The sequence below is a fragment of the Syngnathus acus genome, chromosome 5, assembly GCF_901709675.1.
Source record: "Syngnathus acus chromosome 5, fSynAcu1.2, whole genome shotgun sequence".
Lineage (NCBI taxonomy): Eukaryota > Metazoa > Chordata > Actinopteri > Syngnathiformes > Syngnathidae > Syngnathus > Syngnathus acus.
Genome location: NC_051091.1, coordinates 7570120 through 7583637, shown reverse-complemented (window position 1 = coordinate 7583637; position 13518 = coordinate 7570120). Strand labels below are relative to the sequence as shown.

Here is a 13518-nt window from a genome sequence, read left to right as displayed (position 1 = left end):
AAAAAACAATCGAAGCACAGGGACAACATGCAAACTCCAAAAGCTGAAATTCAAACCCTGAATCTCAGGTCTGCGAGGCAGGCGTGCTGACCACTACCGCAACATGCTGCCGCTCAGTCAATCAGAAGTCTTCAATTTGATTGGCTTCTTTATACACTACTTGTGCATGTGCTTCCTGTATGCGTTTGACTCAATATTTCCTGAAGATGATCCTTAAATCAATGCAAGCAGTGTCTGCGGTATGATAGTATTTATTCCTTTTTAAATGACTGATTTTGCACAATCAAAATAAATATCAGCCTTGTCCCGGGGATTATATTTTAAAATATTTATCATTGCATAATCTAACATAAAAAAAATGTGCCTTTTAAACTGGAGATAGTTTCTGGGGTTTTCTTATATCATTGAGTGTGTTTTTAGACATTTAAAAATAAACTTGTTTACCATTTTCTTGGCTTGATCTTTTTTTTTTTTCCTGGTCTGTATAAATATTTAGCATGTTCATTTATTTAAACAACGTTCCTTTGTTTCAGCCTAAATAAGGGATTGAAAAGTGAACGTAAAGTCAGAACAATTGTATTCAGGTCGATCTTTCCTGAATGTGTTGTGTAAATCATCTGGTTCAGCTCTCTGCGTCTGCAGCAGCTCCATAATAAAAGTGAGGCCAGCGCTCTGACCTAGAAAAGATGTAGGCCAAAGCCAAGAAGCCGACAATCTGACAGCGAGATGATGAGTGCGAAGCCATTTCTGCCGGCTGATTATTGCTGAGCTGCAACATGTTCTTGTCATCTTGGGAGACATTAATAGACATAAACACAATCTCGCCTACGTGCAACTTTTAGTCGTTTGTTTTCGACTCAATGAAAACAGCTGGCAGCGTGTATTGATAATGAATGTTTTATGAATCATTGCATGAGTAAAAAAATACAAATGAATAGAGACTCTTTACAGCACAGACGTGTATACTCAGCAACGGTCATTAGATGAACACAGATTCACATCGAATACGGATGAGATGATTTCTTTTTATGCTACTCTTAAAATCTCCACATGGGCAACATTCCTCTTTTTCCTCACACTGATTATCAGCCACTTATAAACATTCATTCCAATGCTCGCTCATATATATTTGTATACCTACGTTTGAAAACAACCTATTAAACAATACTTTTAATCTCTATGAATCACAGCAGGAGAGTCAGTTCACGTCCACGAAAGCGACACCTCTTCCTGCTGACATGGCGCTTTTAAATACATTCAATTGAAACGAAGGCATTTCCTTTGCTTATACAAACATCACCACTGTAGCCTCCTGCTTCACTTTCAAAGATATCTAAAATGAATCAATCATTTACAGTGTTTATGTCGCGCACAGTGATACAAACATTACATATAAATCTTCATCTTGAGCTTTGAAGAATTTCATTATCAAAGGAACACGAAACGCAAGAAACTGTAAATCTCTTCGAGCCACTTTTGTACACAGATCCACCTGTACAAAAAGTACAATAACAATGCTGGAAATTAAGCACTTTAAACTTTGGGGATTGATTTTTTTTTTTCTTCAAGAATTTTATAGAATTCTATCATCTTATCTCTAGTTTTTCTTTCAAACGAAAGGAGCCTTTGTAGGTAGGTAGCGCAACTTTAAAACGAACTGCCTGTTTGGCTGCGTCGAACGCAACACAATATTTACATTCTTTCGGAAATACCAGGAAAGTGATGGCATTTCAAACACATACATACAGACCAATTCATTAGCTTATTGCAGTTCTTGACATTTGGACTTAAGACCCCCCCGACCAAATGGACACTGGCCGATCCTGTTTTATGACACGGCTTTTCGCGACGTACTGTAGCTGAAGCTTGCGCCGCCGCCTCTGTGCGAGATCTTGAGCGTCGTGGCGACCGTCAGGTTCGGGGCCATGCCGACTGGGAAGCCTGGGTTGTTTGCCGATGCGAATGCGGCGCTTGTGGCGAGGGAAGGAGAGGCCTCATTGGGACATCCGTACTGCAGCAGGATGTCGGCGCACTCCCGGCTGCCCGCCATGCGAGCCAGGGTCAGCGCTGTTTGGCCCTGACCGTCCCTGTACTGCACGTCACAGCCATACTGACAAGAAAGAAAACAAGAGGATTTACTTTTTGAGACTATTATTAGTATTCACGACATTCACTCTTAGGTTCAGATTTCATCAAGTTGGGGTGGTCAGTCCCGGTCAACAAAGCCAAAATAAACTGACCCAAACGAGAAGCTGTGTCATCACCACGTCGGCCTGCTGACAGGCAGCATGAAGGGCAGAGCCGGGTAGCCGCAGCGCCAGGAGGGACCGGGAGGAGAGCGCCATGCTGGGAGGGCCGTTGATGTCCTCCTTAGTGCAGTGGGCCAAAAGGAGCAGCAGTCTGGGGAGGTTGTGCTCCATGGCAGCCAGCAGAAGACGGCCGGACAATGTGATGTCGGGACCCTCATTTGGAGTGGGAGGGGGCAATGGTGCCACAAAGAGTTTTTGCTCATATTTGGCCCGAATCCACGACTCTCGTTCCTCTCTGGAAAAAATAAACTTTCTTGGAGCACTTCTGTCTTTGTGACACCAATAAATCCAAATATTATTACCGGGTAGCATCAGGCGGGGGTTTACGATGGCCCATGGTGCGTGCCTCCCATATACAGTTCACCATGTGGTTGCCAATGGCACTGAGAACCAGCGTCAGCTCTCGTGGCAGATCGTCCAAATCGAGAGAGCGAACTCGCGAAACGTGAGTCCCCAAGTTCCGGTGGATCCCAGAACACTCGATGCATATGAGGGCACCGAGGTTCAAACTGGCCCACGTGGGATCTTGGAGAGAACAAACACACAATACAATCACAGTCTGATCAAATCCAATACAAAAGTAGCATCAAGGATATCATAAATAATATCATGAAATAATAATCATAATGAAAATAAATTAATAATACTATTACAAATGTCAGTTGCATGGAGCTATTTTAAAAAAAAATCATCCTATAAATGTTGATTTTTATATGATTAAATCATTGGATATGTTGGCACATCTATTCCCGAAAGAAAACTCAGAAGAGCATATTTTATTCTTTAGAGGAGAAAAGTTCTCTTCCTCCCACATCATGGTGACCCAATTTTGATTCAGTGGAACACTTAACATGACATCAAAGTGTTTCTTTTTATTGCAGCTTGTAATCAAGATTTTAACACCGATTTCTGCAATGCACTGTCTCGGTCTGAGATTTTCTTTCACCCTGCTGTGATCAGCCGAGTGTGCAAGAAAGTGAGAAATGACTCATTAACTAATGGTCGACTCTGTTCTATTGTTCTGTTAAGCGTTACTCATCTTCAAATGAATGCAAGGAGAAGAGGAGGGATGATTGATGCTTGAATAGCTTTGAAATAGACATTTGGTACTGACTGGGAGCATCGCAGTCCACGCAGAAGTTGTTTCCTTTTGCGTTGCGAATGGCTTGCAGAGCCACGGCTTCGCTCTGGCTATTCTTGCGAGCCTGTGAAAAAAAAAAAACCCAAAGTGTTAGCTGTGCTCTTCTTTATGTAGCGCAATGACTGTAACTAAATGTGCCTGTGAAGAAATGATGGTTTGACCTGATGTAAATTGTTTCCATAATAAATAAGAATTGCATCATTGCATTAAGTCGTGATATGGAAGGAAATGACATTTTTATGCACTCATCCGTGGATGTTTCCTTGCTGCAGTGCGGATATCAGCGCAAGACAATATTGAGCAGGCCTGAAATCATGACACGCTTGTGATGAAGTGGCTTCAGCGATGAAAAAAAAAAAAAATCAATTATACGGTCTTTATCTTTTTGACAAAAGCCATCACGGCCCTGTTGGAAGGGTCATAAATCAAGGTTGAGATGTTCTACTATATTTTTCTTTTGAAAGACAGCAGACACCATTTTTTTTTCAAGTGTGCAATTCCGTGTGTGTGTGTGTGTGTGTGTGCGTGTTTGACCTTGTTCTTACTGCTCTCACACAACTGCAGGCTGGCCAAGATCTGACTCTCGATGGCCTGCACCCAGGAATCTCTCTCCTCCACACTTTGGGCTTCAAAATGCCACGTCTGGCCAGAACTCGACACAATCAGGAAGTCATTGTTTTCTTCATCTGTCACACACACACAAACACATCCCGACTATAAGACAGTGTACAGTAAGAGTTTAAAAAATGCACACAACCAAACATTACCTGTTTTGCTTACATTCCTCAAGCTTCCAAAGCTTTTAAGTTTCCACATTTTGCGCTTGGCTGGAAAGAAATAACAGTTGAAATTTATCAACATGGCTAAAATGCCTTTCATAAGATTTTATTTGTTAAATTACAGAATGTGTCAGAAATAATTAGTATGTATTTATTTGTGAGTTTTACAGCACGGAGACGCTCATCACCGTCTGCTTGGCCAATGTTGCCGTCGCCTTTCTGGTTCATGCTCTTCTTCCTGCGATGCTTCTTTCTGTCCTCCACTGGGGACGTGGAGCCTACGTCTTTGGTGGACGAGGAGCTGGACACGCCCTCAACTGCAGAGTCTGCTGACACGTTCGCAGACACTGAAACATCTCCCGCTATGGTACGTACGATTTCAAGAATTCCGTCGCTTTTTCTTACCGACGCTTTGACCGTGGTTGGAGACGTTGGAGGAACATCGCTGCACGCCTCTGTTACTCCTCAGGAAGATGGTGCCGCCCATCCCCTCCATGTCATCCACTTGCAGGAGGCTGCCGGCACTGACGGGAACTGTCACAACCGTCGAGTCAAGTATTTTCTAAATATTTTATATCCGTCAAGGGATGTATATTTTCACTCACCCAAGCTGACCCCCTCTGACCCCTGCACATCTTTGACCTTCCCGTTGAGCCCGACCGGAGGCCCACCGGCGGGTATGGCACGAGGCGGACGCTTTCCTGGCACCTTCACCGTCACTCTGAGCAGGTCCATTTCTTTCCCGGGGGCGTTCAGCATGTAGTCCTGCCAAATCAAACAGACTCCATTACACCTTACATCATCAACCGTCAAAAGCGTTCTGTCAAAACACACACTCACATTGACGTTGGAGTGGTATGAGAGGATGCCATCACTGGAGAGGGTGACGTATTTCTTCTTCCATTCTTTGTTGAGTGAGTTCCCGCTGCGCTTGAGCAAGAAACCCTGGTAGGGGTCACGGGGGGAAAAAAAAAAAGTGAAATGTGAAAATCTCACACGGTTAGGCAGCGTTTTGCCAAGTGACGGCCAAAAACACCCACAATGTATCATCCAACCATATGGAGGGAGTGTGCAATAATTCACACATCGACAGGCGTCCTCACATGAAGGGAGTGGTGGTGTCATGTCCTCTGCTGAAATTCATTGGGTGGATTCGATATTTGTATTCTGCATCTTTGTCTTACCTGCTTGATGGGAATAAAACGCCCGCTTCCCACATCTCCTTTGTAGTCTGCACTTCGCCTGGCTGCATCGCTGCCTCTTCGACCCTGAAGGAAACACAAGGGGACAAAGACTGTTCTTTAAAGTGTGCTGATGCTGAAACTATTATACAGTGGAAGCTCAATATACACTGAGATGTTGTTTGGAATGCAGCACATGTCCCATAGGAAAGAAACAAAGTGTCAAAGCTCCAAGTCGATACGTACACAGCACACTTTGGTAAATATAATGTGTGTTTAAAAAAAAAAATTTGCTACAGGAGTTCTGCACTTGAGTTTCTCGGGAAGTACGAAACACCCGGCCAGAACAAACTTTGTTCTTGTCTTTGCCACCTTGACAAAACAAGGCAACAGCTTCTGTGGTGTATGCACAGGCCTTCCAATCTTCATTCGCTGCTCCTTCTGCTCCTGGCTCACCACCATAACACGGCCAGATGGTCTTGTGGCACTAAAACAGTCTGTCTCACAGCTAACAACGCGTAAGCCATGCAACCTTCTGCTAGCACGGTAAAGCTAGTTTAGCAAGCGGCGGCAATGAAATACACCACCGCATAACTAACGATACGCTTAAAGACGACATAAAAATTTGAAGTAATTGTCGTTTTGGTGCAATTGGTGCTGGGGCCTTCAATGGTTATTTATCAAACCTAATCCGCCTCTTAATACCACAACTAATCAATTTGTCATGATTTTATAACTCACCAATAATAAACAACAAAAAAATAATGTAACAGCAACCATATTGCTTTTTTCAGAATGTAATCAAATAAAACCACTTGGAAAGGAACGAATACTGTCACTGGCAAAGAAATGACACCTACTGTACATTATTATCACACCAGCTGGCAAATGAGTCTTAACTTGCTAAAGGCTGCTAATTGAAGGGAGCCCTCAGAAAAACAAAAGGATTACGACACGCATACTCCCCACAGGCCATTTAAAAAGAACCTCCGTGGATGAGGCTGGCTCAGCTAATGTATTTAATGATGGATACAACCAGCTTCATTGGTTTACAGCGGCATTTGGCAATTGGTTAAATATATTTGCTCGGCATATTACCGAAAAGCGTGCTGTGCGTCTACGGGTGGCACTGCGGACGGATCCGGGAGTGCCGCTGTCCAGTTTCTCCCCTCTCGCCGACCTGCCAATCTCTTTATGGCTGATTACGGGGGTGGAGGGAAGTGATGAGGAGTAATCGCTACTCTGACCCCCGTTACTTGCCTGCAAATGAACAAGAGGAAAAGTGGGGGGGTAAAAGGTCTTAATTGTGTCTAGGCAGTAAAAAATTCCAAATTTGCACGTGTGTGACCACTCCCACAGCGGCGCAGCCCTCACTAGCATTGAATCCAGTAATAATGTGACAACCTTTTCACTTTTACCTGTCCTGGAAAGACACCAGACACTGGAGTGGAGCCTCCAGAGTGACTAGGAGAGTTTGGAAGAGATTTACAGGAAGCCAGTAAAGCAGCTTGCTTCTTGGCAGCCATAATCTTCTGAGCAGCTGGAAGAAAATAATGAGAAAATAAATTGACACCATAACAATGTGTTGATACGGTAATAGTTGATGTGGCTGTCAGATACCATCAGTGAAGACCCTGTTGACGTTGAGGCCGTAAGTGGCGCATGTTTCGTAGTAGGTGCAACGGCGCACATCTGAGCAGAGCTGCCTGGCCCGGGCGTCGTCGATGACCCTGGGGTTGCTGCTACTGATCTTATCTGCCGAAGAATAGTTCAGAGCAAACACGTGATATATTTATCACACCCGCTCTATTTTTCTGCTTTTTTTCTCTCAACCAGAGCGCTTGAGGCAGAATGCCGCCTTGCAAGGAGATTTGCTGGTGTTTAACTTTTTTTTTTTTCTATAGATAGCAGCTTTCCCTTGACATCCTTACAAAAGACTTGCCGATATATGGGGATTTGATTCCAAAGCCCCGCAATGGCGTTTCTACAGATCAGAACTACTGACTGGAGTCGACTAATATTTTAAGAAATGTTTTGTGTATTATTTGCCCATTTCCATTTGAACTTACACACCTTTATTTTTACTTAATAGCAAATTATGCAAACAGAAAATACAAAGCTCCATTGTATGCATTTTACCGCCTCCCACGAGGCATGACTCAGACAGTCAAATCGTTTATATTCAGAGCAGATTTGCAAAAGGAGTGTGAGTGGGTGTGTGTGAGCTAGACAAACAATGCAGCAGGTTTAGAGTCAACTGAAAATCAAGTAAAGGCAGTTGAAGCTGTTTTGGTCCTGAAAACAGTTTAGTTCCCAACATTTGTTGGATTGCAAACAAATTTTGCAAATCGGAAAAATAGTACTTTAAGGTCTGTAGTTAAGATCGAAAGTATTTTATTTATTTCGTCTCAAGGAAAAATAATCAACACTAATACTATTAGAATACAAACGCAGTCGCAAACTAAAATATCTTCTCAATGCTTCCCAATAAAAACCAAAAAAAAAACCTCCAAAACTGTCTCACCCTGTGTGCCAACGACCACGAAAGGTATCTCGATGACAGGCCGATGGACTGCAAGCTGATGGTAGATCTTGTACACTTCCTGGAAGCTGGCCTCGTTTTCCAAACTGAAGACCAGAATAACCGCGTCTAGCCAGCTGGCAAACTGGAGACCAGGTAGGCAAGGAGCAGGCGTTCATTCACTTTTTTTCACCAATTTAGAAGCCAAGCTCGACTCTCAACTCACCTGGGCTCCTGGGAGTTCAGTCTCTTCTCTGATGATCAACAAGTGGCTCTGTCCATCAATTAAGACATCCTTAATGTACTGACGTCCTGAATAATACAAATAATGATTAGGAGTGATTATTTGTCTATGAGTTCCTCTAGATTGGCAGTCACAATGTCTGGTCCAGAGTCAGCTCCATAGAAAACAGATGGCTGGCCAGACAGATGGACGGATGTAGCTAATGTTGTGGTCAACGAGTGCACAAGAGAGAATGGAAAGTTGATAAAAAGTGAAACTGACCCTCTGCATGCTCCAGTGATAGATAACTTCCTGTCAAGTGTCTGTGGACTAGCGCTGACTTCCCACTGCACAGGCCTCCCAACACGGCCTAACACACAATTAACACACGGAGAATCTATTTTAGTATCAAAGCTCAGATTATGGAAGCGGACAATCTTACCAAGTGAAGTTCTTGTACAGTTTGAGTGATGGTCCATTCTTGGCTGCTGGTGCATGGCGCTAGAGCCAAAAGGAGAACGTGGTGGTTAGTGAATACACAGCTGCGTTTTGTGCTTTGGTGGGCAACAAACCGGAGCCAAGGTTGAAAATTGATGATGCTTCTCACGAGAGACATCATGACGAGGGAAGATCGTATTAAAATGTCGTACTTTCTGTGGAGTCGTTTTCTGAATTGTCCTTGGGCTGTCGTCTATCACCGTAGTTTGCAAGGTTTGAGCTAGTAAGCTTCCTCTCAGTGAACATAAAACATCTGATGCCTCCCTTACTCCCCATCCACCAATATACTCTAAATGCTATATTCAACGTGTTATTGTTGTCTTGCTACTTGCTATACTGCTGTGTCCATTTAGACGTAAAAAGACAAATCCAAACAAGAAAATGAATTCCACAAGCCCTATTAAAACTTTAAAACAGAAGAAAACGGCCCCACTGAAATATTCTCTAAAATATACTCAGACGTTATAAAGTTCACATTAGAATCATTCATTCAAGTTTCTTAAAATGTTTTTAATTAATTTATACCTTTTTTTAATTGGATGTATGCTAATTTCTACCCTCCGCTAACTACAATATCTATAGTGTCGCGCTTCCATAATTGCTGATTCCATTATAAATATTCTTTACAAACAGAATACTTGCGTGATGAAATAAAAGTACACTTATAAAGCTGATGAAAAGAATGTCAAAGACGAAGCACGATAAAGGTTTTTCACCATATAATGTAAATGCATCTTGTGAGGTTCAACTTAAGAGATGAAAATTAATGTGGCCGTGGAAACCATCGTGAGCCTGCATGACTCAGTCCGTTTACACACATGCACACACACACACACACACACACACTCGCACACACACACACACACAAGGTCTTTTTCGTGATGTTGTGCAAAAAACGCCCACACTGTCATCTGCCACACTTTGGATGCCCGTTTTGACGACTGTCGCACGCCCAGCCCTCGCCCTAATCCTCCCGGCCATCTTTGGGCATTCCCTGCACTCCCCTCGATCAGCGTCACACCACCAACCAAACAACAATCCTCACAGCTGGCTGTTGCCATGGCAACTCCTTTTTCCAGAAGCCTCCATACAATGAATGGCCCCTCTCGGTTGCGGCGACATGCGAGAGGCATAAAAAGGCTGTGTCCACCTCTGTGAGCGAGTGCAAATTGAGTATGCATTAATTTGTTATTTACAACATGATATGCTCAAGACTACAGCTGAAATATGGACGACGTTACTCTCCAAGAGTCAATGTGTTGTCAGTGTGAATGCTGATGACCACGCCACACAGAGCAGGAAGTTGTAGGTTGTTCTCTGCATGAACACAGCTCTGTGTCTCCCCAACCTTAATTATTCATGTCCCACTTACTCCTGACAAATTATTCAGCGCTCGTTTAGATACCACAAACACCATCATAGGCAACTTCCTTCAGTTTAAGCCTTGAGAAAAAGGGTACATCTTTTCTTAATATTCTCATTGTGAGCGTCAATATTTCAAGCTGTTTGTTTTTGACAAGCAATTCTATGTGAAGCCGCGTTTGTTTAAAAAGCCAAGTTTGAGGCCCTTGGAGTTATGAGGATTATTAATTCAACAAGCTTGACATGTTGTCATTTTGTGAGATGTTCATAAAGTCAGAGTCAGTCACTACCAGGATGCAATTGACAATGAATGCCAAATTAAAGGCATCATCCTGAGACATGTTTGCAGTTTTTAGAGAAACAATGCTGAACAAATAACCTCTTGCTTGAAATGTTAGTCAAATGATTTGTTTTCCGATTTTCCGTGCTATAGCGGATGCAAAATGTCGACACGCCTCTGTTCAAATGCCGCCTTTTTGTGCTCTGAAAAATGAGATCGAGATAAATCATTTCAATTTTCTTTTTACACCATTTGTGGGACCTTCAACATGTCCAACTCATTTAAAAAACAAAATTAACCTTTTGAAAAGGCGCTATAGAAATAAAGAACTGAAAGAATGTGATTGCATAAGTGTGGACACCCTCTGCATTATGTTTTGTTTTAATTTTTCTCCATGTGGAAGTTGGGCCTTGAATAGTTCCTATGTTAGCATCATATCTTCAAGCTTCTCAAAGAAAAAAAGTACACTGCCAGAAAAAGCCTACTAGAACATCTGAACATTATTATTATTTTTTTAATTAGAGAAATCATTTATATCCCAGATCACATCAAAGAAATTTGGGAGCGCCAAAAAAAATCCCGGTCTAGCCGACTTTAATCAGATCTACTATTTATAACGTTAGGTATGCCTGTATTTAAAAATAAACTGAACAGTGGGAGCATTTCTGAGACTCAGGTAGGCGTTGTAATCACTAATCACTGATGTGACTGCTCCCCCGTTTTCATTCTCAGAGGTGTAATGTATTTCTGTTATCAGTTTTGCATTGGGAATGAGATCTCTTTAGCGTCATTGTGTGGGTGACTGCAGAAGGAAGCCACAGTGTGGGAAATAATAGGCCGATTAGAAGGCCAATGTGTATGTTAAAAGTACAGCAAGCCCGCCAAAGATCTCTGTCATGTTCTGGGCGAGATGAATCAATGAAGAACTTACCCTCCTCCTCGCTGGAGCCCCTCTCCGCTGCGGGATACAGGGCGGATGCGGTGCTGACATTTGAGGGCACAGCTGCACTTTTGGAGAAAATCCCACTAATGAACTTGAGCATCTTGCGGTCACGGGCAGGAGCTCTCTGGATTGCTCCACCTTGGCCCTCTTTCGCTCTCCTGCCGTCCTCAGAGAGGCAATGTAGGTCGCTGTTATCCAGGGTGCGACTGGTGGCTTTTCTCTGGGGCCGGTTGGCATCGCAGGTAACCGGCGTAACCAAGGAAACCTTAAATCTGTCCTCGTGAGTGTTCTCCCTGTTCATGATTCCGGAATAGCCTCCGCTGAGGGGAGCGGCGGGACGAATGAGCGTCCCTCTGCCGTCGCTGTCGGCCCAAGAAGCCCTGTAAGGCCCCAGAGTTGTCGTGGCCATTAAGGGGGACTGCTCCCCGATCCGGTTATCCCTCCGCTCCAGAGTCTTGGCAGAGTGATATAAGTTGCTGTTGGCTTCTCGGGCTTCCCTCCAGGAGTTAGCCCCTGCGTGCGATCTCATCATGACTTCGGGACGCTGGCTGACCTGAGGCGGCACTGAAAAAGGGAGGCTGCAACGTGAGCGGTTGTTGAGCTCAGCTCCGTTTTCACCCTTTAGGAAGAGCCTGGGAGGCTCCCGGTAGACTTCCGTCTTGGGACGCGAGGCTTCGTTGCGAGGCCCCTCTCTACGTACGGTGGTCTCGAAGCTGCTGCCGCTGTACACCTTCACCATTTGCCTCAGCGGGGGGTGGATAAGAGCCGGGTCCTTGCTTTTAGGGACCGGGACAATGTCTTTGTGGTCTCTCCTCTCAGCTTTCCCCCACTTCTCATTGGGGCTGCCATACTTGACATGCACCTGCTCCACTTCTTCCACTTGTGTGCTCTCTTTACCCGACACTTGTGGACCACCACATACTTCCTGCTCTTTTGGTGCATGTCTCACCTCCTCCTTCTCTTTGGGGCTCCCTCCCCCCTCCTTCTCCTCTTGCTTCCCAGCTACATCCTCTGGCAAAGCCTCAACCTTCACCAAAGTGAGGGAGATGAGATAAGTGGTGCGTTTCTGTGGGTTGTCTGCTTGGCTCATTGGGACGGAACACCTCAGCACATTGGCACCTTCTCTCCGACCAGGCCACGCATGCAAATTGGTACCTCACTCATGGCAGCAGGAGTGAACTGAAACAGAGAAGTGAATCTTAGATCGTTGTTGGACAAATGGATGCTGGACATCATTTTAGTATATATTTAAAATTCTTAGTCAGTCTAGACTGTTTTGCCGTCGTCTGACTTAATCCTCATCCATGCACACTGCTACTACTTGTCTCTAGCACTAATTCATTCATGAGCCCTTCCTTGCTTTATATTCTGAACTCTTCTGTGCAAATCTGACAGGTAGACACGCCGATAGATAAAAATGGGTTCAAAGATGATAAGATAAATTCCATTTTGCTATCATTGAGATAGAAAAAATACAAATGCCACATTGTTCTTTTTGGATTGTGTTCATACCGTCATTCTGTCTCCTTGTACAAAAAAATGAATGATTCCTTTGGCGATGGATTGGTAGCAAACTGGACATCAGATGGAGCTGACGACGAAGCGCTGATCGATCCAAAAGGCAAATTTAAAAAACGGTGAGGGAGCCTACTGGGGGGGTGGAAAAAAAAAAAAAAGAAAATCATTCACTTGTCACGATGCGTCTTGCAGCTGGAGCCTCCATTTGACAATGTCATGCATACAAGCAGGTATTCACAGCAGGACGGCTACCCCCATCTCTTGTGATGTACCCCCCCCCAAAAAAACGGAAGAAATTCCGAAAATAGCTTCCTTGTGTCTGTATCGGTCCTCCGGGGAACAGCTCCTCTCGGTCACCGCATCCTCTCCTCCGAGTGGCTCATCCAATTAGCAAGTCAATAAAATGTGTCTGTAAGGCAGAGGAAGCCCACCAGCTCACCACAGCCCCTCCTCCCTCAAAGCAGCCCCCCCCAGTTACTCGACCGTAATCTTGCAGCACAACTGGACTCGCTGGCTCCAAGGAGATGCTCACTGTGAAGGTGGTGGCGGTTCTTGCTCACGTTCATCAGATTTTTTTTTTTCATTGGTGCACGCTACAAAAGAGACAGGAGGGAGGAGAAGGGGAGGGGGGTCTTGTCTTGCCAGTGCATCTGCTCTGGTGCTCTCTCTCTCCCTCTCTCTCTCTCTGTCCTTTCCAGAGCAATTTATGGGCAGCGCCTGCTCTCGCTGCCTAGCAGCTCGCATACAAAAGAAGATGCACAGG

General features: G+C 44.3%; 1 protein-coding gene across 1 annotated transcript; it reads right to left on the bottom strand.

Moving 5' to 3' along the window:
- Nucleotides 1-879: 879 nt before the first annotated feature.
- On the bottom strand, nucleotides 880-13402 carry LOC119123063 (arf-GAP with GTPase, ANK repeat and PH domain-containing protein 1-like). Its single transcript, XM_037251854.1, has 20 exons — nucleotides 12750-13402; nucleotides 11226-12416; nucleotides 8597-8655; nucleotides 8437-8524; nucleotides 8158-8243; nucleotides 7935-8076; nucleotides 7031-7165; nucleotides 6829-6950; nucleotides 6509-6670; nucleotides 5414-5497; nucleotides 5070-5174; nucleotides 4835-4994; nucleotides 4635-4763; nucleotides 4418-4555; nucleotides 4218-4277; nucleotides 3985-4136; nucleotides 3424-3514; nucleotides 2612-2834; nucleotides 2241-2544; nucleotides 880-2110 (listed from the first exon to the last, which is right to left on the bottom strand). The coding sequence occupies exons 2-20, from the start codon at nucleotides 12325-12327 to the stop codon at nucleotides 1829-1831; spliced, it is 3624 nt and encodes a 1207-aa protein (XP_037107749.1). The 5' UTR covers nucleotides 12328-12416; nucleotides 12750-13402; the 3' UTR covers nucleotides 880-1828.
- Between the last annotated feature and the right edge of the window lie 116 nt (nucleotides 13403-13518).